At 39.6% G+C, this 27,669-nt stretch overlaps 1 protein-coding gene across 2 annotated transcripts in view; it reads right to left on the reverse strand.

Moving 5' to 3' along the window:
* Positions 1 to 12,182, reverse strand: part of ZC2HC1A (zinc finger C2HC-type containing 1A) — a 33,065-nt gene extending 20,883 nt beyond the window's left edge. The window contains exon 1 of one of the 2 annotated variants that reach the window (XM_027690381.1): positions 12,059 to 12,182. In XM_027690381.1, coding sequence (XP_027546182.1) covers positions 12,059 to 12,074 — 16 coding nt within the window. In that variant the 5' untranslated portion in view covers positions 12,075 to 12,182. The remainder of the gene's footprint in view (positions 1 to 12,058) is intronic. The other variant, XM_027690303.1, reaches the window with a different exon arrangement.
* Positions 12,183 to 27,669: the final 15,487 nt, after the last annotated feature.

The following is a 27,669-nucleotide window of genomic DNA, read 5'->3' on the forward strand; positions in this document are numbered from 1 at the left end:
GTAAAAAAATGAATAATTTAACAAAATACTTCACAGCAAACATACAAATTCTAGGAGCCATGGGTTCCACTGAAAATCCTTTTTTTTTCCCAAAAGATTAAAACTGAGATTTTCGTATCAATATGTAACTATTGTCTATTTCTGTCTTTTTCAATTACTTAAAGGAAATTCATTAGCAGTAACTACCTATAATGTATTAGTTGTATGCACACACTATAGAGCACAATGCATTTTAAGAATCATAATCATATGAAGTGTTGTGCAGTTTAAAACATTTATGCTCATATCTTTAACTAATATATATGCCTTTTCCATGTAGACATGAATAGGCCCGTCGTTGTCACAGCATAGCACTGACAGTAACCAAGTTTTAAAACTGAAAGTCCTAATCAAGCTTCCTTTTGTGCCATCTAAATGTCAGTGTTTAGATGTACACAAGTAGGGAGAAGTAAGAAAAATACAAAACATGCAGATAAATCTTGCTTTTCTTATATTCTTGCATTGAATTATACTTGAATGTTATCAAGATTTAGCAAGAACTGATATTTTAACTGTATTTTTTCAATCTCAATTTTAAATAACCATATCCAAAAATTTTTCCATAGGTCTGTTTTCTTAAATCCACAAACATACCATTAATGACAAATAATATCATGCACACTGTTTGTACATAGCTTAGAGGGCTGGAACTTGCCCTCACCATTGACATCAGCATCATCATCATGGTTAGGTTTCGCAAATGAAGATCTGGGGAGGGCTCTACCCACGTTTGTTACAAGCACGTTGGTGGCTAAAAAGGCCAATATGAGATAGACACGGCCGGTTGCAAAAGGCACAGCAGAAAGACTACTTAGGTGGAATATTCTGCAAGACACGATTCTTTCTGCGTTGTCTTTTCTCCTCGAGAACGATCCTGCATGCTTTCTCAAAGGCATCAGCAGCGTTAAAGATAGTGTGTCTCCAGGCCTCCTGGTTGGAGGCCAGAGTAGACCAGTTATGGTGATCAATATGGCCAAGGCTGAGATGTTGTTTCAGGGAGTCCTTATATCTTCTCTTCAGGGTTCCTCTCATGTGACAGCCAGTGGCAAGTTCACCATAGAGCAGGATCTTGGGGAGGTGGTGGTCCTTCATCCTGGAGACGTGCCCTGCCCAACGCAGCTGCGTTCTCAGTAACATGGCCTCAATACTTGTGACTGCTGCTTGTTCTGGAACAGATGTATTGGTCACATAATCTGACCAGTGGATGTTTAGGATTGTACGGAGGCAGCGCTGATGGAAGCGTTCTAGGAGACGCAGGTGGTGGCGGTAGATGACTCATGATTCGGAACCATATAAAAGAGTAGACAGCACTATGGCTCTGTAAACACTGATCTTTGTACTTTTCTTCAAGTGTTTATTTCGCCAAACTCTTTCATGAAGCTTTCCGAAAGCACTATATGCCTTTGCTAACCTGTTGTCTATCTCTCCGTCAATCTTACCATCCGAGGAGATGAGGCTGCCTAGGTAATTAAACTGCTGGACTGATTTGAGCTGTGATTGGCCAATGTTGATATGGGGATGATGGAAGATTTCCTGAGGTGCAGGTTGATAGAGAACTCCTGTCTTCTTTAAACTGACTTCCAGCCCAAAGAGTTCAGCCGGGGCCGTGCCACGGGACCACTACGCCCCTCACCATTGACCCCAAGGGTAAATAGCAATGGTTGTAAGCTTTTCTCAATTATTCCACCCAAAAATATAAGGTATGCACAGATTTGTTTGTTTGCTTCATGAATTCATTCTTCAGTGTTCGCAGCACTCTTAGTAATGATAACCTGCATCACTGCAAACTCACTTCTGCTAAAGAGTTCAACTTCCTTCTATGACATCATTCTAATACAACCCTCTGGTGGTTTGAAACTCCCAAGGATCCAATTTTTAAGTTCAAGCCCCCCTCCCACAGCCTGCCCCTGTGAGAGGGTTTAGTGATGGTATGGACTTGATATCTTTTTCACTTCATGTGGAGAGTTTTCAGACAAAACACAACCATTCGTTATTGGGGGAAGGGAAAAATATTTACAAAGGTTTATTTACTCACACCTATATATATATATATTTACATTGAATTAAATTCCTCTTTTCCTTCAATAAAAGTCCAAGAAGGAAAGAGAAAAGTCTTTCTGTCACTGCACAGGCCACAGTTCCTTCGTTTCAGTTTTTTGTGGCACTGGTTAGTGTCTTTCTTTTTCCTAAGGCAGCAGATGTAAGTATGGCAGTCAGGAGTTTGGTTCTTACTTTGTGGAAATTTCAACCCCGAGCCCGAGCCTTCGGAGGATCTCCCTGTAGATCTCCACTCCTCTTGGGTTAGAACATTGAAGGCAGCTTTCAGTTCAGTCTTACCAAAGCTCTTTTGCTCTGTCTCAGCTCGCTAGCACAATAGAAGCAACAGCAGCAGCAGCAGAGGGCACAGCCACCTCCTCCACACTCTGTCCTGGCTCAATTCTCTCAGGACGACTCCGGGCTTCTCGGCTCCTTTCTCTCTCTCTAGCTGCTGCTGCATTTTGGGACTCCCTAAAGGTTTGGAAGTCCACCCCTCCTCTTCAACAGGTCTCTGGGTTTTGGGAAAGTAATACAGTCTTACCACAAACCAGCTCTGTTGAGTTTTCCTCTGTTTCGTTGCCAGCTCTCCCTCCTGCAGGAACATCTCTGCGTCTTTCAGCCGGCTTCATGTTATCTTGTTACTACTGGCTATCTTTGTGGCTTTCAGCCATCACTGTTTCTGTTCAGGACTGCTCCGCTGCCGCTTTCAATGTTTTCTGCTGGTGCTGACAGTAAGGAAATTCTCCCACCTCTTGATTACGGGACCCGGTCCAGCTTTGACACTACTCCAGGTCTCTCGTAGCCTCAGCTGGGGCTGGGGGCTCTTGGCCCCCAGAGGGGGCTCACTGGCCCCCTGCCTCCTCGTGATTCAGATCATGGCTACCAACTAACTAAAAAAAAAAAACTCACCACCTTCTCTTCCATTGCTGTGGGTATGTAATTTCCGTAGGGCGCATATGAACCTTTGATTGGTCTAGTATTATCAGTGGGGCAAACCATTACTGCCCCAGAGAAAAGGTTTTTCAAACCACCACAAACCCTCAGCTTTGTAAGAACAAGTGAGAAAGGAATTTCATGGAAACACAAAGTGACACAGTTTGCATCTTTCAGAAATTAGCTGAAATAAATTAGAATAAGTGATCTTGAAATCAAGTATATAATCTAAGATGGAAGATTTGACTGAGACAAGAATTCTTTCAAATATCTGCCTTAGTAAAAGAAGAAAAGCTGTATTTCCCACCATTTTCTTCACTGTTCACTAAACTCTGGAATCCGAGCTTGTGTTTAAACTCACCATTAAAAGAAGTAGACTTGATAGCTGCTCACCTGATCGAGCAGTATTTACATAGGACATACCAATGCATAAGGAATGCCAATTAGCACTTAGTGCAGCTACAGTTACAGAGCTGTATTTCCTTACAGCATTCCTAGCCTCCTTTGTTGCTGGCAGGTAATCATATTTGCCCAGAGCTATTTCTACCCCCAGCACCTCCCATGCAACACAAATCACTGATTCAAAGCACAAAAGGAAGTTATTTTAAAAAAAAAGAATGTTCCTGAAGTTTTGTTGAAAACAGGAAGCCTAGTGTCCTTTATATTTGCACACTTATCCCTTCAACTTCTTAATCATTCCTCTGTGATTTTCCCCACCTTTAAAGTTAAAAAAAAAAAATCCCCAACAAACCAAAACCACAAAACCTTAACATTTTTCTCTAGGAGTCCATGAGCCTTCTCTTAGAAGGGTTAGCAATGTCATCAACATGAAATCTGAGAATTTAAAAATAAAACGTGGGAACAAAATTTAAAAATAAAACATGGGAATTTTGAAAGTTGCAAAAGAGTTAATTTTGGCTTTGTTTTGTTTGTTTTTTAAAAGGCATTCGTGCACGATATCTCTGAAGAAAAGTTAAAAGAAATGGTTGTTAAATTGAGATGTACTGGAGGGAGGAGATTAAAAAAAACAAGGCATACTAAAATCAAGAAACAGAAGAAGGATGTGCTTGACAAATTGATCTGAGAATAGAAATTGGTAGCAAGATAGTGTAATGGCAATTTTCTTCATTCTTTAAGCCTAGCAACAATGCAGGATTTTTTTAAAATCACTTTGGTTATACATCCACAGAACACCCAAATCCAGTTTTCTTTTTACCAATTTTAATACCACTAATCATCAGCAGTTTAGATGCTTCTATTAACTTGTTAACTTGGAAAAGGACTGACATAATTATTACTGTTCATCTAATCTAAACATATCTAGGGAAAAGATGAATACATTCAACATTGTTATGTGACAACTACAGGAGTATTTCAGTGGAGGTGATGCCAAAACTATGACATAATGCCTTACATCCTGTTCTCCTAACTGTTTGCCTGAGACCAGGTCTCAATACTGAGTTCAATGTAGTAAGAAGCTGGTATCTGAACTAAACAACTAGATTGGAAGTTTTATTAGCAATTATCTCATCACTTGTGTTTCTAAACTGTCTGTCAGAACTCCTCCTCCTCCAGCTAATTCCATTTTTTTTCTACCTACACATAAGTTATTGCACACATTCCTCCTGAATATGGCCACAGTTTAGTTGCCTATACTTTCTGATCTTGAAGTACATACTATACATACTGAAGTACATAGCTGTACTGTCAGTCTCCAGATGTACCACAGTGCTTTCAGTGTACAGATGAGCTTAGACTTCCTTGAAACCTGGATTTCCAGGGAACAACCTTTTTTCTTTATCTCATCTCATGTTCAAATACCACAACTGATTCATGGCAGAAGGTGCAAGCCGCCAGTTCTCAGATTTACCTCAGCATAATGCCTGGACCCATCTATCCATACATGACTTAACACTAGTTCTTGTTGTCATGTTTACAGATAAAACAGTTGTGCAAACAACTAGAGAGAGCAGAAGTCTTCAGTATTGCAGTTTTCTCTTTTGGAGAGCTTTATGTAGTCAAGAATGTGTGTGCACTTCGGTATAAAGTGCAGAATGCTTCAAACAAACAAGACTTAGTAACAGTATTTTGCCATGTTGTAAAATCCATCTGACTGCCTTAAAAACCTTTTATTTTTTCTGCCACAGTGACAGTACTAAACCTCTTGGGTCAGACAACTGTGACAATCAGAACCATAAAGTCTCACCAAATTCAAACTTGCAGAAACACTCCAGTACAATTCCCTGTCTTGAGACTGAGTATCTATTTGAAACCAGCACGTAATCTACAAGTGTTCAAAGTTATCACTTAAAGAGCACTTGCCAAATACTTCTGCAAAACTGTATTTATTGCTTTTAGCATAACTCCCCTCATCTTCAAAAGCAAGGTATTTTCTATTTAAGAGTTCCATATATTTAAGGTGTGATAAAAAATGCAGCGCATTCCCCACATTAGTTAGAATCAGTATTAACAAGCTACAGCATCTAGCTCTCTGGGGACTGTCAGTCTCTAAAATATGTCCACTAATCAGTAATGACCGGGTTATATTTTTTAATCAACACATTAACTATAGCCTGAAAAGACTAATGACAAGAGTCACCCAAAAATAATACCAATGCAGTGACATAGGTAGGGAACACTTCTTTAAACTGCCAAATACAATTTAGAGCATTCATTTTTAAAAAGTAGTTTTAAAGAGAATTAAATAAAATAATAATATAATGGAAATATGAATGCAAAAAAGTAGGAAAAAAGTATACCAAAGGTGTAAGTTTTTCAAGTTTTCGTTATTTTCCAAAAAGAATTCTGAAATGCAAATGAAAGCCAGACAAATACACCATACTGCTTAACAACAAGGCAGTATTTGCCATACTTTGGTAATGTCTGCTTGGTAACTGAGAACATGCCTGATTTACCCCACCAAGCACATCCCTTCTCACCTTGGCTATTCAGAAGTTTGCAGGAAGTGTCAGAGAAAGGATGAGGAAATCACAGTACTTTGAAACTTTTATGCAATTACACAAAATCACAACTGTATAACAAATAGCAAATCAAACTACTTTTATCTATCTACTCCTACTTTTGGAGGAAAGGCTCATGAATTCTCTTCTACTTCAGTATTGACAATCTTGTATAAACCTGTCACATCTCCTTCCAAAATACAACTAAAAAAGCAGCGTAACTTCCATTCCTTTGAGTTGAAAAGATTTTCATAGTACCTCTGCATGTTACTATATCAGTTCTTCTGCCTGACAATGCAAATACATTGTATTTGTCAAAATTACTGTTATTGCATTGAACATGAGGCTGATGATAGTGAGTTTGTTATTACTTCCTTGAAAATAACATATCAAGGAGAGACCCACTGCCTCAAAGTGACAACCTGGAGGAGGATTCTACAAAGAAGGTTTTCTAAGTGACTGAGAAATGAATTGCATGCAATCAAGAACGGCTGTAACAGCAGCACACACACAACTCCCATCATGCAGTACTGTCTGTCCTTCTTTCCTTCCTTTCTCATATGAAGCGTAACTTTTAGTGTGAAAACATGCCAGCTGTAAAACAACCAGCTCTCCTGGACTTCTCTCTATGGCCATATTTCATGGGATTCTTCCAAGCAGATCCCTAATGTCAAAGCCTGCTCTCCTGAACTCCAGGGCTGAGATCCTGCTATTTACCCAGTTCCCTCCAGGATCCTGAATTCAATCATCCCATGGTCACTGGAGGAAAGGCTGCCCCGACCTTCACATCTCACATGTCTGTATGTATGAAGTCCAGCAGGAGTGGCCTTCCCTGTCAGCTCCTTTATCACCTGGGTCAGGAATTTGCCATCAATGCACACCAGAAGCCTTGTAGACTGCTTTTGCCTTGCTGATTTGTCCCTCCAGCAGGTATCAGGTGGTGAAGTCTCTCAGGAGGACCAGGGCCTGTGAATACAAGGCTCCTTCCAATTACCTGAGGGAGACCTCATCTTCTTCCTCATCAGGTGGCTTGTAGCAGACACCCAAAACAGCTTTTCCCACATTGGTCTGCCTGCTAACCCTGATTCATATGCTCCTAGGTGACTCCACAGCAAAGCTCCATGCATTCTCACTGCTCTCCCACATAAAGGACAACTTACCCCTTTGCTGTCCAGCTGGTTCTTCCTGAAGAGCCTGTACTCATCCACCACAGCACTGCAGCCCTATGAGCTGTCCTATCATTTATGCATGATCCCAACAAGATCCTAGCCCTGAAACTGAGTGCAGACCTCAAATTCCTTCCATTTGTTCCCTTACTATGAGTGTTAATGTATGGGCATTCTAGAGTGGCACTCGGTTACGACAATCATCCAGAAAAAATCTGAGACCTTCCCCCATAATACACATGGAACAAATCCAAAGGCATGCAAGCAGCACTATTTGATAAATCTGAATTCCAGATACATCATCTAGTCTTCTATCAACAAGCCTGAGATCAACTAGAGGCACTCAAAAGCATGTGACCTGCTCCAGTCAACTGCTTTATATACTCCTGGAACCAGGTTTCACCCAAATGCAACAACTGCTTTTGAAGACAACCACATCATGTCTGTGTGCAGGTAAAACATATTTACCTTCCCACTATATTCACCCAATTGAATTCAATTAATAGGTCACTCTGGTTTCTGCAATTTATGTTAAAACTGCAAGAATTCTAAAAAACTACAGAAAAGGGCATAAAACCTCTTAGTTCTAAGATGCTGAAGAAACCAAACTGAAACATTCAAATTCCTGTGTACACATATTACTTCTTCCCCTTTAAAGGTGAAACATATTCTTGTAGTGCTCTTCCCCTACCGTATCAGCCTACACTCAGCTTTCAGAATTGCTCCTTAGGTAAAATATTTAATTTCAGTTTTTCTCCAAGATGTAAACATTAATCAAAAAATAGAAACGTAATTGTTTTTAAAAAAGTAAACACACTGACCACAGTTATACCATGTTAAATGTGAAAATCAGATCACTTAACAGAGCTGCAAGTATGCTTAGTGAAACACAGCTGTTCAATGCAAAGTCACATTTATCATTTTGTTTTAATGACTACCAGAGACAAACAATTTCTTAAAAAAATATACATTAATATTAGTTTTTCATTTCAATCTTTAATAGTCTCCTTCTTGCTGATTTAAGAACAGTGTACAATAAAATTAATTCTTTCATCTGTTGGACAGATTGAAAAAAAAAAAAGCTGAAGTTTGAAGTCAATGGAGCTAAAGAAAATGGCTGCCAAAGTAAGAAAGCTGCTACAGGCATCCAGTGAGGCAAGACAATGATGAACTCTAAAGGGAAAAGAAGACTCAAATTAATATTATTTTGTGTTTTAAAACCCAATAATTTTGGAAAAAAAAAAGACTGGGCAATAGCTTGTTCAGAAATTCTGTCAAAGCAAGCATAAGCACTTGCTCTCAAGAGTCACATTACTAACGTAAAAGCCCAAAGGAGAATGCTTGCGCTGCTCAGACATTATTCGTGCCAGGAAGGGTCCAGGACAATTCCAGTGCAGACCCCAGTTCCCAGCAGGAGATGCCATACAGAGAGCCTTGAGCTTTATTCTTACCAGACCTCGGGGACACACCTCACTGCTCAGAGTCTACATGCTTAACCACAGGAGTCCCTGCTCAGCATCTGCAAGGGAAAGCATTTAAGAGTGCAGGCTATTTCCTGAGCAAGCAGACACCCATCCCCTTCCAACCACAACCAGCCTTCCCCGGCTGCCAGAGCACAGGCTGAAGGAGAACGCTGGGGCTGGGTAAGTGCTGCCATTACCCACCACAGAGCTGAACTTTTGCCCTCCGACACAGCTGCCCCTCTGCCCCTTACTCCTTAGGCTGGGATAGGCTGTGAACAAGCGTGGGAAGCGGCATTTAGTTGGCTCAAGCAGCTGTTGTCGGCATCCTCCAGAAAAAACAACAGACTGGAGAGAAGCCGATCAAACACCACCATCGGTCTGCTCCGGCTTAAATGAAGTCAGGAATTCAGTGCTTGGATCCCCTCCTCCATCTCCCTCAAGCGAAACAGAGCAACAGACATGCCAATGTGACAGCTTTTTTTCTTGCCATCCAACACTAAAAGCAACAAGAACATTTTAATCCATCAAAAATGGCCCTGAGATTCAGCACATGGTGAACTACTCACAAACTGATTTTTAAGCTCACCTTAGAGATCACTACATTTTCAGACAGAGACAGTCTATTGCTCTAGGTATTTTCACCAGTAAATTAAATGAAAATTGAAAAACAGCCAAACAGCACACAGGCTGCAAAGTAGCAAATGCCGAGCTAGTAACTTTAGACTTAACATCAGATTGGTCACCCATAATGACAAGCATGTACTGATTCCTTTCACAAAACTTTAATACTGAAAGTCAAATCTGTAGCTTTAAATTTGTAATATAACAATACTGATAAAAATAACATAATAGAGGAACTGCCTTAAAGAAGCAACAAAAGTAAATTTTAGAAGAAACTTTTACGTTACATAGAAACTTATTTTGCCATTTCACTGAACATTTAAAATTGAACATAGTGAAAAAACGCAACTGCAACCCTGGAAATATTATCTACCTTTTTAAATGTCATTAATGCAGCTCCACATGCCAGCTACTACACATCAACTCTCCACCTTTTGGAAAGAATCATTATAAACTGGGTAGAGTCCTTTCTTATTAATAGCATGCTTATATAAACCAAAATAAAACAGATCTTGCATCTGTAATGGTGAGCTTCAGCAAAGCACCAACTTCTGAAGATGGAAAGTCCAGGACAAGCATCCTGAGGGGGAAGACCTGAGGGGGTCTTCCACAGTCATAAAAACACATTAGGAGAGTGCTGCCTACAGACAAAGTCCTGTCCTTCACCATAACCACATCCCTCCTACACACAACTGCCAAGGACCTCCTGCACAAGTCAGCTCTGGGAAATGATTTTCCTGAGCACTAATATAATGATGCAGCAGGCTGAGCCAGATTTCAGAAGCTGCCCATAATTCTTTGTCAGATGGGTATGACTATGCAACTACACATCCAAATACAAATTTAATCTAAAATGGCAACCAGTAATGTTCTTCTGAGTTGTCAATGGAGCAATGACTGGACAAAAGCATAACACCCAATGAAATAATTTATTGTTATTGGCTTTGCCTACATTTTTCCCTTCTTAGGGCGACCTTTAATGTAAGCCTAAGCTAATATGCATCAAGAGAGACAGTCTAAACTGAAAAGCTGTAAAAAAATAGCAAACCCACTTGCTTCAAATATTTTGAAATGAGAAAGGGAGTATTTTATTTCATTGAAAAAAATTTTGTTAAAAAAAATAAAAACACAGCACAAAGTGACCCACAAAAATGCAGAAAACTGTTCTTCAGTTTCAAGAACTTTTGCATTCAAGGACACTGGATAGCAGTGGGAGATATGAGTGCTCACAAGGTAAGGACAACTAAAGTTTTAGAAATTACTTATTTCCTCTGCTATTCTCAAATTAATCTTGAGTGTTCAAAAGGATCATTTCACATGAAATTTCACATTTCGCATGGAAAAAATGCTTTGACAAGCTCTAGCTTTTCAAAGTACTTTCACGAAAAGGTTCAGTATAAACGCGAGATTTCACCTATGATTTAGCAGTTCTTCCTCCCACCGCTCACAGTGCCTTCTGATATACAAACAAGATGTAAACCATTTCCAGCAAAGTCAGAAACTGGACAAATTCTACTGAAAAAGAAATCACAAGTTTTTTTCAGGCTTTTCCTGTTATCTGTAGATCTACTTTCCTTCTACCCTGTGTTATGAAGGTGCTAGAGCTTATACAACACAGTTAGCATAGCTGGCCTTGGTAAATTAGCTCAAAGCTAAATCAATTGATGGATGGGCTGCACACGATGTACAGTCTCAAATGCAGTCAAACACACAGCTTACTCAAAATTAAAGCAAGTTTTCCCCTTTTGTACAGATAACATACGATTGTCATGAGAGTCGGAGTGTCTGATAAGGCATTATTTATGAACGCTGGACACCACCCTTCAGATTTCAAAGGCATTAGCAAAGAATGTAGAGTAAATCAAATAAAAGAAAAAATCTTGGGATTTTAATGCCAAATTTTGTCCATATTTATAATCTTGATGAAGTCACTAAGCACAAGAAAAGAGTAAAATCTACTAAAGACACAGATCTACTAAGATCACAAGTATTCTGTGAAAATTAGTTCAGTTCTCCAACCATGCTAGAGGGGATAAAGAACAAAGGGTAGTTTGTGCTTACACCTATTTAAGCACTCAGTTACCTCTAGAGAAGTAGAGCATGGAAGACTTAATGACTGTTTTGTGACAGTCTCTCAGAGCAGGTCTCTCTTTTTTCTTAAGTAGTATGGTAAAAGATGCTTGCAAAACACAGTAATGACAGGCCTACGAAAATGCTCAGATTGCAACCTGTAACTTCATGAATTCCAAGCTGATATCTATGGACAGATATTCCAGAAAGCAAGGATATTTCCATTAATTCAAGCAGCACAGGACGAAGTTGCAAATACCCTGTCAGCAAACATATACCTAGTTTTCTTCACCGCACTCAACACTCGCCTAGCACGATAAGCGGATCCCAACACCCACCTCAGCCATCTGTTCGCAAAAAGAAGGGCTGCTGGCGAAGATGCGCGCAGGATGTACCGCACCCCCCCAAGAGGCACCCGCCGAGCGGCTCCGAGCGCGGCCGCCGCAGGGAGGGGCCGGCGGGGCTCGGTGCGGAGCCGAGACAAAGCGGGGAGCCCCGTCCTGCCGCCGTCCCCGCCCCGCGGGCTCCGCGCCGGGACCGAGCCCCTCGCCTTTGTCCGCCGCCCCCTCCCGCGGCACTGCCCCACCTCAGCCCCGCCGCCCCAGCATTGCCGGCCGGGGGGCTCTGTGAACGGGGAAGGCGGTGCCCAGGCCCGGCTCCCGCCGCCGCCACCACCGCCCGAGCACGCCCCGCCACAGCACAGGGGCGCGGCCCAGCCCGTCTCGCCCCGGGCGCCTGCCGCTGCCCCGGCCCGGCCACTGCCCCTCACCTTCCAGCCCCTCCATGGCGCGCCCCGACCGCTGGCTCTGGCTCGGGCTGCGGCTCCGGCTCCGCTCCGACCGCCGCTGCTGTGGCAACGCCGCCTCCCGGCCCTGCAACAACCGCCGCTCTCATTGGCCGGGCGGCCCCGCACAGCCACAGCCCCGGGGCGGCCTCTCCCCGCCCCGACCTCCCGCTCTGCCTCTGCTCCCGACCGCACCCCACCGGCGCGAGAACCCGTCACCCCCTCGCAGCCGCCCGGCGAAGGGAATCCCAAGCCCCGCTGCGCCCCGCCGGGCCCAGGTGGTGTCACTCGCCCTCAGGCTGCGCCCCTGGTCCGGTGTTCCCAAGGGAGCAGGGCACCGGATCTGGGCATCTCCCTGTAAAACACAGGCTTATCCTGGCTCTGGTGCGATCTGACGTGTCCTGTAGCCCATATGTCGAGGTTATGCTGTGATCGGGATCTTCTTCCAAGAGCAGCGCTTGTACGTGAATCACAGAATGGTTCGGGTGGAAGGGACCGCTGGAGATCATCCAGTCCAAGCCCCCAGCAAGGCAGGGTCACCTAGAGCAGGTTACACAGAAAGGTGTCCAGGTGGGTTTTGAATGTCTCCACAGAGGGAGGCTCCACGACGTCCCCGGACACTAAAGTGAAGCATAGAAAGAGCAATGACCGTGCGGTCGACACAAAGCATCTGAGCTGTCAGTCTCTGCGTGGACACGGACGGCAGCTGGGATGGTTCCAAGGACTCTCCACCCTCAGCACCCAGGACCAGAACAGACGGGTGCTGAGGTGTGGCGGTAATGGGTGTCCCTTTGCTTTTGAGAAAACCAGAACGATCACAGGAAAAATACACAGAAAAGTGGTTTTCAGGTTCACTTCCTGAAAATAATTGCAGACAGGGGATTCCTCCACTCCAACTTCTTCCTCTTATTTTCTTAACTGAAAGAGATGCTCCTAATATAAAATTAGTGTCTTGAGGGGGAATCTCAGGATAACATTTGAGTAATAGACGTTTTTGGAAAATAGTGCTACTAAACTGCTGTTAGCTAAAGAATATGAATAATGCTTTATACATATTGAAATTCTTCTGTTCGTTTTACAAAACCTCTCCACATTTTTAGCAACAAAAGTATTTCAAGATTTTTTTCTTCAAGACGTTATTTTGTAACTAATTTTTAAGATCTTTCATTTCTCTTTCCTGTGGCAATATTCCATGAGCAAATCATAAAGTTTTTCTATAAAAAGTATAATAAATGTCATAGAAATTACTACTGTCTTTACAGGCACATGCAAATCATTTCTCTTCTTATGCTAGACAAGTTGGTTGATACAGATTTACTTGTCCACAGAGCCACAGTTACTGTCCCAATCATAGTACATCTGCAAATGCAACTCAAGGAAAGCAAACCAAATACATAAAAACTACATTAAATTGGAGATTTTGAACATGTTGTCTTCTCTGCATTCCCTCAGCATGGAACAAATAGATCCAGATGTTGCATGCCAAACAGTCAGCGTGTAAATCATGATTAATATATGCTTAAACCATCATTTGAGACCAAAAGCTTGAATATATGTGGTAATTCTAGCTGCAATTTTTCTAGTTAGTTTAGAACCATAGAAAAATACATTTCAGAGTTGCTTTTGATTTATAGAGTTTATGCTTATAAAATTACAGGCCAGAAGCAACGAGTTTGCTACCAAGTTGCAAGAGTTCTAAACTTTGCAAATGATCCATTAAATCTTTGACACAGAACTTGTATAAGCCCATAGCTAGCAAGCATTTGCTGTTTAACTAACCATTAGGATAGTGTATCAGAAGTGCACTTCCTTTCATGGTATTTCCATACCAGAGGCGTAGGTGTTCTCAGTTTAGTGAAAGGTTTCATATTAGACGTGCATTTAGTTTGGTTTGGTTTGTTGTTTCTCTTTGAAATTTGAGGTTACTTTTGTTAAAATCGGGGCCACGTGGTAACTTCAGCTCACCCACCTTTAAGCGTCTACAGTGAGGTGTTCACTTCTGATCTACCTGTCAGGTTTCCTAGTAGAGTCTATAGAGATTTGTCTCTGAAGTTGATTTGGTCTATGGGATTGAGGGTGCAATCTGCTTGGCCAAATGTAACATCTATTTCAGGATGAGAGACGAGTAAATAGTCAACACCTGCATCAGAGTAGGATTCTACTGCAAAGCTAAAAGGTTCTTCTGGCTCTTGTGGATTGTGTCTGAACATTTATTGTGCAACTATGACTATGGAGAGCGTATCTTAAAGGACTCCTGATGCTGAAAAGTTCTGTCTTTTAATTGTGTTGTCCAATTGCAGAACAAGGGACTCGTCCTTCATGATCATAGCCACTGTGCTACATGAATGCCTTCATAAATTTACTTTCATACTGAAAAAAACCCAAGCCTGTGTTTTTCTTCTGTAGACCTACTATGCCAAAGGCAAGTATGTTCTGCCATGACATTCCTATAACATTTAGGAATTTCCAAACCATATGCTAAAATTATTAAATGCTAGTTTACACTGTGTATGCTTGTTTAAACCTTTATTTCTGGTTTAAAATTTTTATTGTTTACCTTGATGCATTCATAGGGAATTAGCATGTATTCTGTTTTCAGTATTCGGCTTACGTTAGCCTAAACAAAGTAGAGCTCTTTTGAACTGTCCTCAAAAACTATGCTTTCTATTTCCATAGTCATCATGGTACTCTTTATTGCACCTATTCCATGTTAGTTCATATTGCATATGTGATCACAAACTGTCTCTGAGAGGTGATCTTACTGCATCACTTAAGAGTTCTTTGCTTCTGCTGGGAATATTTCTATTAATACATCTTAGGTTACATTTGCTATGCTATGGTAAGCTTATAGGCACCTGTATATATTTAGCTCCTTTTCTTTATCAGTTGTTTTGCAGAGGCAGCAATGATGACAGAAATTTTAGCCTCTAAAAAGTAATGCAGTCCAAACTGCTTCTGTTCAGAGGCTTCAGCATCTCTGAGGAGCAGCAAGAAAATGAGTCCCTAAATACAGAAGTCACATCTTCCTCACTCACACTTGTTTTAAAGAATTGAAATACAAAAACTAGCATAGACATGACTACCCATGACCAAACCCCAGAAGGAATTCCAAAGAAAAGAGGTAAAAGCTAATCTGTGGTATGCTCAAACATTAAGCAGCAGTATAGATAATACTATAGATAATACTATATAGATATACTATAATTATGCCTAATATTGACGCCGTTTCCAAAAAGAATCAGGTCTTTTTCTGCTGGCCAGTAAAAATACAGTTTTTCAGTTCTTGTTGGTAAAAAAGAGGAGTTTGCCCACAGAGTTAAGTTGGGAGTGTTAAATTATGAGTTTTTGATAAATTAGGAAAACCTATTTTCCTGTGGTTTGTGGGCATAGATAAAAGTTACAGATTAGTCTGGATCTTTGGCTGCATAAGTTAGCATTTTCAAAAGGGCCTAGAAATGTGGAATTGTGGTCTAAGATTTGCAAGGATACTTCATTTGGGGCAGAAGTGTCATAAAAGGACTAAGTCCTGTGAAATTATCAGAATTTCATTAACATTTCAAATGCTCTCTTTCACTATTTGAATCCCTGTCACGATGACTAAAATCTTTATAAAAATCAAAACTTTTCCACTATCTTTCATTTTAACAATGAAAACTGAATAAAGAAGGATTTTCCAAAGCGGTATTTTAATTAATACATTTTGCACTATAACTAACTTCTGGGAATTCAGATATGCTTGCACAGGGGGACTTTAAAATTTAAATATTCCTAATAAGCTTTTTCTTACAGTTAATGCTAATTGAGGACTACAGACAAGAATGATTACTCTCCTACTAAAATAATTCCTCAATTGAATTACTACAAGAATACCTTTTGTTCTTTTGTGGGTTATAGTCACAATTTATATTCAGGATTGGAGTATTGTGATTTTGCTATCAATCTTTTTACCAGGTCCTTTTTTTTCAGAACAGTTTTATAGTTTTGTTTGCTGTGGTACTCCCAAATTAGACACAACAAGACCAGAAACCACAATAAAAATTGGTAAGCAGTGCTGGAGTGAACAGTTTTTGGTCTCTCCAAACATGAATTGCTCAACTGGTAAAGCTGAGTCTAAACTGGAAGTATTGGAGCAAATGAGTTACAATAATACACAAAAGACAAAGAAAATAATAGTTTGAATTCTAGGATGCCATGCTGTTAGGTATAATTTCTCAAGCCAAGAAGCCAGTAACAGAAGGAGGCCAGGGACTGTGACTTTATCACTGGATGTAGTATCCCTGCTGTTCTCTTATTTCTGTATATTGGCTTTTGCAACCTGTATAACAGTCTCCATATGTTGGGATGCTAGTTTTTTACAGTTCTACTAGCAGGTTAGTTCTTAAAAAACGAGTGGGAAATTCAGAGTACAGAATATGTAAACCAAACAAGTTGACTTCTAGTAAATCCCCTGCACTGTTTGTGTTTAATTTCCAACATGCTTCCACTCTTCAGCTTGTTGGTTTAGGACACAACCTAACACATGGCACAAGCCAAAAGTGAGAGATTACTGCAGAACAAAGCAATGCTGCAAAGCTGATTTTGCAAAGCCATTTTATATGAGAGAGTTGCACAAAGCACATTATGTGTTTCTCTTCCCTAAATGCTCACTTAGAAGATGGACTTTGCTGGATAGGCTTGTAAAAACTGGGTGCATCTCTGTATTGTACAAACAAGTTGACCGCCCAGCTGGTGAAGTATTCTACTCTTCTGGAACTCTCTAAATGCCTTGCAGGGCAAATAAAATTAAAATTTTACATATGTACCATGATCCTCTCAATGGGACGAGGTTGTTTCACACTTTTAGGATTTTTTTTTAAATTAGGGAAATTAAAATGGCACTATAAATTAATCTATGTTTATATTGTAATTTGATAGTGTATTTCTCCACTGTTCAGAGGAAAACATCACAGTAAATCATAATAAGACTCTAATTTCTGTCTGAACTCAGATTTTGTTTCAGAATCAAATATTCTCAAGGAATAGAAAGAAAAGTTTCCTTTTTTATTTACCACCTAACATACTCAGCTTCCTGCCATTTCCTTTCTCAGAATGTGATCTTGCGATCCTTCTGTTCTTTGACAAAAATCTGGACAGATTATGCAGTGCATAGCATCCCTTATTGTGTTGTGAGATATGACTAAATTTGCACGTTTGCAGTTCTCTTTGGGAATACATAGCCATGGAAATGCTGGTAAAAGTCCTTCTTAAAACAAATAATTTTTACCTAATAGTTTTGCAAAGAAAGAAAACATTAAAGTTTCATCTAGTTTTAGTTGAACATTGTTTTGCCTAATCCAAGTGTTATTAAGTTGGATGTACTTTCCTTAAGTTGAACAAAGAGCCCAACCAGGCCTGTTCTAGTTGTAGCTGATCTCCCAGTGATTGTCTCTTAGTATTTTTCCTTCCAAAGCCATAACCTCACTCCATATGTGTCTTTGCCCTTTCTCCCTCTATCTCTTACTGGTAACAGTTGTGCATGGCCATGGAGAGAATTTCCATAATGATTTGTGATTTTTTTTCCAAATGCCAGATATCTGCATGCCCCTTGTTTTCCAGTATTAAGGTATATCAGTGATTACATCTACTTAGAGTGTGGGATAAAAATTGACTCTTCAGCCTCTCTAACACCAGAGTATTGCAATAAATAGCTTTTTAGGTATACTGAAAGTTATCAACAAACGGAAAGTTACCATGGCAAATGTGGTGGCTCTCAGTTTGAGCTCCTCTGAGATGGCTTTCTCTGTATAAGTTGGCTTTTCTATGTAGTTAGATGTTTGGATAAAAAATTCATTTAATCATATGATACAACTCCACTAATCCTTCTAGCTTCATGTGAGTACTTATGGAAGAGTCTTCACACATTTGGCACATAGTAGATTGTAAAACATTATTCATGGTGATGAATAGTTGCTCATGAGTGACTTTAATAATTACTGTAAGTTTTAATATAAAGAACTAACAAAATGTTGCATTTTATTTTTTAATTTGTGTTTGCCATCTGGTGAGAAGTTTTCTTTTCCACATCTTTATAAAAACTCACCAAATATACACAGGCTCCAACAAGAAACACAGAAATAGTAGTCAATGCTTTCACTTTGAGGAATGGGCCCATCACACTGATGGCATCATACTGGACTATATCAACAACTGGACTGTGACATAGTTCCATTTTTAATCATAGAAATCAGAAATAGAGGAGACACATGCTATCTCTGCATAATTTTCACAATATATTCTTAAATACTTCATGCCATTTGATCAAACTGTAGAATTTAGAGGTGCAAAAATCTTTGATTATTTGATTCACTGGATAGTATTTGATTAGACATAGCTTCTCTTTGGTTCTCTTCTTTGGTTTACTGTGAAATTTCATATTGGTTTAAAGGATTTACATATATTGGTCTCATAACTGAAGCTGAGTGAAGGTTTCTGTTTTTATCCAACACACTTTGAACTCAGAGCCTGAATTAAGCTGATATTTGCTCAAAGATACTGAGTGTAAAAAAAACCAATTTGGATGTAGAAGCTGTTACTTATGAAAATAATGGCCATCAACTACAGAAAGCTTTTGATCTCAAGCTGTTACTGACACTAGCAGAGTAAGACAAAGAAAGCGGAAAAGAAATCACACAAAAAACCATAAGCAGAATGAAGAGTTGAAATTGTCCCGTGACTCTTACTCATAATCATTTTCCTCTTGCTTGAAGAAAGCTAAATACTTGCAAAATATAAACTTTAGTATGGGACTTTGGTTTTCATTTAATATTGGATGTGAAGGAGGTTTTGAGAAGACAGTATTCCACACCGTTCATAACACTTTATGATGGGGGGTTTTGTGTGTTTCTTTTGTTTTCCTTATGCCATTTTCATATTATTCCTGAGGAATTTGTTAATTTTAAATGGGATTCAATTTTATTTTTTTAACAGATAATATATAAAACATTATTAAGATAAAATGGGCAGGGCAAAATTCTTCAAATAAATATTTTTTATTTTGTATGTCCGTACATCAATATCTCTTATGTGCTTCTTCTTAATCTTTAACTCATGAACATGTTTTAAGTGTTCAGTAGATTTTTATGTCCATTTGGGAAGGTCATTTACATCATAAATGTATCAAGTGCTAAGTATTGTCAAAATGCAAAGGATTTAGTCAGAGGTCAAACATAGGCAGTAACGAGAGAGAAAAAGAAGTGTTCTGCTAGCAGGCACTTCTGGTTTTCCCCCTCCTTATTGATTCTTTTCTTTGATTTTTCTTTAAATACTATAGGAGAACTGATTCTTTGAAAAGTCTAGTTAGAACTGAAAGGAGAAACAAGGAAATCAAACTGAGCTTCAACCCCAGTTTTGCATTTTCAAATATGCTTTTTGTGTGCATCTAACTGCCACTATGCCAGCACAAACCTTTTACAGCTCTAGCATACTGACTGGTTTGACTTCCTGAAAAATTTCCAATACAGTGTCCTCTTACTTGCTTCTCTGTCTACCTTCCTCTGGTTCTAGGGACCACTTTGTTCAATTTCCACTGGTGTGAAATTCTTCCTTTTTGTGAACCTAATTCATTAGCAATAGAACAGAAAGAGCTGACTTAGCAATGCCTTGCAACCTGCAGTTCAGGTAGAAACCCCACTGAATTCTATTACTTCTCTGAATACCTTAAAGTCAGTCTCTTGTGTTATTTTCTTGGCTTGATTTGCTCTCAATATTTCAGATTGTGCTATTTCCTGTGTCCTCTGTCCAGGTTTTCAAATATGTTTCCAGAACTTTGATCTCAAGAATTCCTCCTGCAACCTCAGGTTCCTTGCTTTCCTCTGGTTATTATTCCCCTCACTGATTTCTGTGTTATAAGCAGAAACAAATGAGGCCAGCTCCTCATTTGCATTTCTGATCTGGCTTGGATGACTATGTCTATACATCTTATGTATACATTTTATGCACCATAAACAAAATTTGGGAGAGCACAATCAGTAGAGATTTGACTGCTTGTACCCACCTTTTCCTGAAACCCAACTTATCCTAAAGTTCCATACAAATGTGACTTGATGTTTTGAAAGGAGATTCTTGGGCATCTCAAAGTACCCCAGGTTCTCTCATCCCCCCAGTGTCCAACATAAAATCACCATATGCAGTTGGGATAGATGGAGGCTGTTCAGCCACGCCTTGGGGAGCTAGAGCTATTTGCACTTCAGATAAATACGTGACTAAGGGGGTTTTAAAGTGCCTGCAGTGCAAGCAGACAAATGCAGAGTTTTGCTTAGGGCATGGTGTCTGAGTCACTGTAAAGCAAGGCCCATTTGTGTCTTACAAGTCAGCACTCTGTATACCTGCTGAATGCAGCCTTTAGTCCATATTAAAGATAGGCATTACCTCCCTAATGACCAGTCCTACAAGATCAAGTTACCTCAAGTCTTGGTGCCTTTGCCCTTATGGCAAAGAGAGTGGTGTCCTGGACTGCACTGACAAAGCATTGCCAGCAGGTGAAGGGAGGAAATCCTGCTGTTCCACTCAGTGTTGGTACTCAGTAGTGGTGAGTATTACACTACACCTGGAGTACTGGGTCCCATTCTGGATTCCCCAGTACAATAGAGATATGGACATACTGGGCCTTCCGGTGGAGGGCCATCAAGATGCTGAAGGAATTGGAATATCTGTCTAATAAAGAAAGGCTGAGAGAGCTGAAATGGTTCAGCCTGGAGAAGAGAAGGGTCAGAGGCATCTCATCAATGTGTATAAATACCTTAAGGGAGGGGGCAGAGGATACCAAGCCAGGCTAATTTCAGTGGTGCCCAGTGGTGACAGAAGAAGGGGCAGTGGGCGCACACCAACACACAGGAGGTTCCCTCTGAACATCAGGAAACAGTTTTACACTGTGAAGGTGACTGAGGACTGGCACAGGTTGCCCATGGAAGTTATGGAGTCTCTATTCTTTGAGATATTCAAAACTGACCTGGACATGGTCCTGGGCAGCCTGTTACATGTGGCCCTGCTTGAGCAGGGGGTTTGGAGCAGACGACTTCCAGAGGTTCCTTCCCTCCTCAACCATGTGGTGATTCTATAATTCATTCCAAACATAAAAGTTCAGAACAGTTCCTGACAGAGACTGAACATCCCTTTGCACTATTATTTCCATGTCAGGACCACAGTGTATTATGAATGAGTAGATATCTCTCAGGTCATTCAGTTTTCCTACATTCAGACCCCAAACTTTTTGGACCTTGAACCTTGGATTCAGATTTCCATTTTAGGTCTTCCAAGTTCTTCTGTGCTTCCCTCTAAGTCCTCCATAGAAATCTCAAATGTAATTTCCATCAGCTGATGTGTTTAATCATCCAATTTCTTAATCAGTCATCTTTTGTGTATGTTATCCTATAGTTGTTTCTGTGCCAGTTCAGTTAATATGCTTGATGCATAAACATCTGGTTATTGCTAACAAAATTACTATTATTTTTGCAGAAAACAAAATCAAAAATTAGAAGCAAATGCTGCCACTGATGTTCTTAGAGGCAATTGTTTTTTTCTTGCCTATGGTTTACAATTACTGTGTAGCTATTTTTGTGTATAACAGATTTCTTAGTTTCAGCAGAAGAGATGAAGTCCCTGTTTCATATCTATGGAGATATGAATCAGCATGCAGTATTCTACTTGATACAGTAATTTACAGGATCTCTGCATTGTTCAATTGCACAGTGAATTCAGAAATCTTTACTTGCTATCAGAATAGCATATGAACACCCTATAAGGCAAACTCTCCCCTTTTTTGTTTGCTGGAGAGAAATGATTTCTTTCCCAGTCCCATCACAACTCCTTTTGTTTACAGCTTTAAAAGTCCTGCCATTCCCAGTTTGAGGAAACACCATTGTAACAGAAAACACTGTTTAGTTATGAAACATTCCCTTTACTCCTATGGATCATTAAACCACTACAAAAATAGCAGAGAGGCTGAATTTGGATGCTGCAGTGCTGCTGTGGTATAGATGATTTGTTGTCCTTATCCTTCTGTTAGTAATGCTTTGTAGAGTGATATTGACAGACACAAGGCTTTCTACAGGTGTAGGAAACCATGCAATATGATTTTAGGACTTGGCAAGGAAACTATATTAGCTTCATTTTCAGAAAGACTAGATTATTTTTTCAGAAATAAAGGTTCTTCCTTTTCCAGTAATCATCTTTAGCTACAGTTGTTTTAAATGAACAGTAGAAAGCCTTTTGTGAGTGAAAGGACATTCTTAAAGGCAGGAAAAATTTCCTCCTGGTTCAGCTGCATGCTAAATAATAAAGACTGAAAAGTACTATAAAACCAAAACTAGGTGACTTGATGTGGGTGTGCATTGGCATTGAATATCACAACAACAAAACAAGCCTTTCACTTTGCAAGATGTGAAATGTTTTTCCCTTAATAATAAGTGGAAAAGTGGTATTTGGTCTTAATAGCCTTGACCTGAGTTCTTGACTTTGTGACTAAAGAAGGTTACACCCACATAATTGGTGTAGAAAAAAATGTGACCCCTTGTTATTAGTAGATACTAAAGCTCACTTTTATCCTTTCATGGGTTCAGTATGTGCTTCCAAAGCCATCAGCCTGAGATCTGACCTCACATTCTTACAGTTTCTTACATTACTCTGTGAGTCTATGCAAACCTCTCCTTCATTTGAAAGAGGATTTTGCTTTAAGGAGTTGTGTAGAAATGACCCTGTTCTTTATTCAAGTTGAATTCCTGAAGTTGTAAAGGTTCAGCTCAGTTAGAAAGCTTGTAAGTAGGAGTGGAGAGTGAAACACAGTGATGTGGTCAAATACCATTTCAAATATTGTAGTGCTATTTACCTAACAACCCTGCTGAAAGTCTAGGCAGGTCCGGATAGAGTACTCCTTTTCCTTTTTATACAGGCTATTGTAATATTATATTAAACAGGAAAGGCATTCACGCCCAGAGCTTTTTAGTAATGCATGAAGTAATAACTTATAGCTTTTTCATTGGTGAGTCCTTCCAAATTCATTAGCCTTGGTCAGGAACTGAGAACAAATCTCTCTCTGCAGTAGCCTCTTCCAAATGAGACTTTATCAAAGTGGTAACAGTAAAACCTGTGCTGCCAGAGTGAGTCCTTTGGCATTTGAGCTTCTGCCTAGAGAGGACATTCCACCTGAATGGCAGTGCTACCTTTCCTTTCTACTTAGGTCCCCAGAAGTGTAAGTTTTCATTGTTTTGGGTCCATAGCACTGGCTTACAGGAGGAGTTTTGTAAGTGTTCTTTCCTTAGTGCAATACAATCAAGAAAAATGCTGGCAAACCTTAACAAGGAATGTTTTTTCATAAAAAAGAGGAAGACGAGACTGTCATTATCTGTGATTGCCTTAACAGGTATCTATCTGCTATGTGACTTCATAGCTTGCTATTTGCTATACTGCATCCATCTTCCTTGTGACTGACTATATAAAAGATGACTACAAATGGCTTTCTGAAACTCTTAAGGGAAAGGATCTCACTCCATAACTCAGACTTGCAGGACTTAAAACATGAAATGGGACAAGGTGAAGTGTAAAAGATAAAAAGATCCTCTACAATTATTCACAAAACCAAAATTCTGACTTCTCTGTACAATTCTTGGAAGATGCTTCAGTTTTGGATGTCTGACTTGCTGTCGGAAAGGTCCAGTCCTAGATGGAACAGAAAGGTAACACATTCTGTGACCAGCAGGACTGGTCAGGGATCAAAACTCAGCATTTCTAGAACTGGAGTTGCTAATGACACACTTCAAAAAGAAGAACCAGGCTGGGAAAGTCAGAGGAAGTGTATTCATAGAAGCGGCAAATAAGACCCATCATTGCAAAGAAATCTAACTGTCCTGCCCTTTTCTTAAAAATACTGCTGTAAACCAGAAACTGAATCGGAAGTGTGGTGTTCATCAGGCTTTTGGAATCTCTGTGCACACTGTCTGTCTGTCAGTCTGCTGTGTTCTCTGGCCTTATAAATGTTTTAATTTCTAATAGTCCTCTCTTATATCTTCAAAAACATTGAAACCATAAAGAATTCCTCCAAGAAAGGCAGTGAGCTCTGAAATATCTTTGCTGGATTCTGCTAAGGATAATTTTTTAGGACACAGACATTTTACTTTAGAAGGAACTCCAGTCCAGTGTTGGACAGCCCCCCTCCCTACTGATGGACCTGAAGTAGCAATTTTGCAGCAAACACCCTACGAATAAATACATTTATGCATGGATTTAAATTATGCTAAAATATGAATCTGATTTACAGCATGGGCTTGATACAGAAATTACAGGGCACAGTCAATTCCTGCCCTCAAAGCCAATAAACAACTGTAATATTAAATTCAGTACTATTACTCTAGATTTACATCATGGGAGGTGAATTTGCCCCAGCAGTCTCAAATCTACTCAGGAACAATGGATTCTAAAGACATGCAGTCAAGGGAAAATGCTCACTTGTAATTTTCTTTTTTCAGATGGCCACTTAATTTCAGTGTCTGACTTCATCGATTTCTCTAGTCATAGCTATAGATTTATGGTATACTTTTCTGTCACATATATACCTAGTTCTATGCATATAAGGTAAATCTTTCTGTTAAACATAGTTGTTTAAGTTATATATTTTTTCCTATTAGTTTTAAATGCATTTTCTTAGTGTAGGATAGGTCTTTATAAAAGTCTTGTCAAAGTATTTGTTTGGAATACTGTAAAAGCAACTGCCAGGTCAAGAAAGGACTAACTCCAATGGTTTTGTTGACATTTTTTTCTTCCTCTGCATGTAAATTGTATTCTTCCAGTTGTATGTTCCTCTTGATAAAGGGTATTTGGGGATTTTTTATGAACTAGCAACATTATACATGAAACAGGCGGGTTGCGTTATAAAGGCAAAGACCCTAGGATGGGGAAGCAGTAACTGACAGCTTCAAAAGCAGCTGTTTGTCACTAAACTCTCTCAAAATTTGCCTGGAATATTAATGCCAGAAGGAAATCTGCTCCTGAATGCCAATACTTTGTTGAATAGTTATAGTTTAAGGAGGTTTTACCATTCTTGTTGATGGAGGGAAAATGTTGGTTATATCTAAATTTCAGATCAGTTGTGGGGTTTGTGATCTCTCATGTGAGAGCTGAAGAGTTACTAAGAGTTGGACTATGTTCATGAGGAGGATGCAACTATTGCAATTCTCTGCCCTCTGAGGATGCCTAGACTGACTCTGGGTTATGGGCACAGAACTGGGATCTGCGGAAGTCATGTGCCTGTACATAAGCATGTAAAGAAGAGCACTAAGTGGTGTTTAAGACCTGCTTGTCAAGGATGTAAATCTCTGCCTTTGGGCTTCGGGGTGCCTTTCTCTTCTTTGGCTTGACTGCTCTTATTAAGTACGTAAATTCCTTTGAGTAGTTTCCTTTGAAGATGAGATTATCAATCCTCCCTGTTTCCTTAAAGAAAATAATCAGCATAGTTTTGGAGCAATTGTGAGGTAATCTAGTGGCTAGGACATTCATCTGGGAGAAGGTAAGTAAGGCCTTTAATTTCTTTTTACACAGTAGTGAAATGCTTTAAAAGGAAGGCTTGAGACTCTCAGCACCAGAATTCTTTCTTGCCTAGAAGGTAGACGATGGAGATTCAAAGCCTCAGACAATGGATGGGAATTATTCTAAACCTCTGATGTCATGTATCAAAGCTTTATTCTTCAAACTGTAGTGGAAACAGGCACTATTGCTACATCCTTTGATAAAGTGGTGTCCTAGGAAGAATGACTGTTAGATTAAAACACAGTGTACTTCCATGATCATCTGCCCCTTGCTTTGCTTCATGTATGCTTGAGGTATTTTCTTAAAAGAGCAAAATGACCCAAAGTTTCACAGAATCACAGAATATGCAAAGTTAGAAGGGACCCACAAGGTTCATCAAGTCCAACTCAGCCCTGCACAGGACCATCCCCAAAAGTCACACCAGGTGCCTGAGAGTATTGTCCAAATGCTTCTTGAACTCTGTCAGGCCTGGTGCTGTGCCTCCTAGTTTTTACGGCTTCAACAGAAAAGAGGAAGAGATCTTACCTTCAACCACAAAAGGAAACAAAATCTGGACCTTGAGCTACGTTTAGGTCCCTTATTTAAGGTTTTGAGTTTTGACTTTAAAAGATCACTGGTAAAAGTGGTGAATAGCTGTCTAAAAGAGTAGGAACTCAATGTTCTAGAAGAAGGGAGGGTTTAGGAGGCAGTTCTGAGTTTCATACTCAGTGGCTGCCATACTCAGAGCCACTAAATGAGCTTAGTCAAAAACAATCCCTGGGGGAGAATGTTTCCCTCTGATGTTTATTTCAGCTCTCTGGTAAGGATGAGTGAGCATATTGGTTTATGGCTAAAAGATGATAATGGAAAGAAAGGGCTAACCTTTTCCATGTGTGAAGCTTTAAGGTTATATGGTGCACCTTCACTTCATGTGCAGCACATTTGTACTTCCTTGTCATACAGCCTGGCAGATTGGTTCATGGAAATCACAAATTTCAAAGCCCATGCTGTCACACTGCACCACAAAAGATTTTAAGATAAAATCACTCCCTTGTCCTGTGATGTATTTGCAAAACGCTTGGTGTATTATCTTTGCTGGAATATAAATGCTAACGTGCCATTACAAAAACATTTGAACAAAGACAAAAATAATCTCATCCTGCCTGGACTATTTAGGTATTATAATGCTCAAGAAAAATGTGTTCTGCTTTTCCTATTGCTGGAACTGAAAAAATAATAAGTGAATTGGCATGTGATTGTAGTTACTGAGTCACGTGATTTCTCTGCTTGGGAAATTGTACAGTTATATCATTATAGAGATATGTAATATGCAATATATACTTATCTATATAGATCTATATGATTATATCTGTATAAATGAACTTAGTATATCTCCATATGGCTATATCTAATCCACATGATTAGATGTATAGATATAAATAAAGATATATAGGTATAGATAGAAATACATATATTTTAATCAATATTTTATCGATGATCTTCATGGTTCAAGAAAAAAGTAGTAAGAAAGGGAGCCTTTCACTTGTCTGAACTCAATCACTTCTTCCCAGGGCAGAAACCTATTACTCCTGGCTGAGTAGGGGGATAGACTGATATTCTTAGTCAGGATGCCTCCGTATTATGAAAAAAAGCCTCAGCATGATCTTTCTGAAACCCTTCCTAAGTGCTCTCTATTCTGTAGACAAAAACGGAGAATAACAAAACCTGAATTTTCACCTTAAAGCTGTTACCTACAGAGTGCCCATGCTTCTCTGAAACTTCATGTTTCCTATATAAAAATGTTCGAAAGCCTTTTCGTTTTACTCAAATAGGACAAATGAGCTAATATTTAATATATTAAAAGCAGATGTCTCAGGCTCAAACAAGCAATGTGCTAAGTCTTCAGAAAGTGGCAAAACAAACTAGATAGAGACATGTCAGTATATGGTTACAGAAACAGTAAAAAAGGAAATCAGTTTAATAATGTGTACGAAACATATATCGATAAAAAAGTAATAGATTACATGTAAGTGTATTGAATTCTATTAAATAACATGTTCAGT

This window comes from Neopelma chrysocephalum, unplaced genomic scaffold (genome assembly GCF_003984885.1).
Source record: "Neopelma chrysocephalum unplaced genomic scaffold, ASM398488v2 Primary Assembly neopelma1_22, whole genome shotgun sequence".
Lineage (NCBI taxonomy): Eukaryota > Metazoa > Chordata > Aves > Passeriformes > Pipridae > Neopelma > Neopelma chrysocephalum.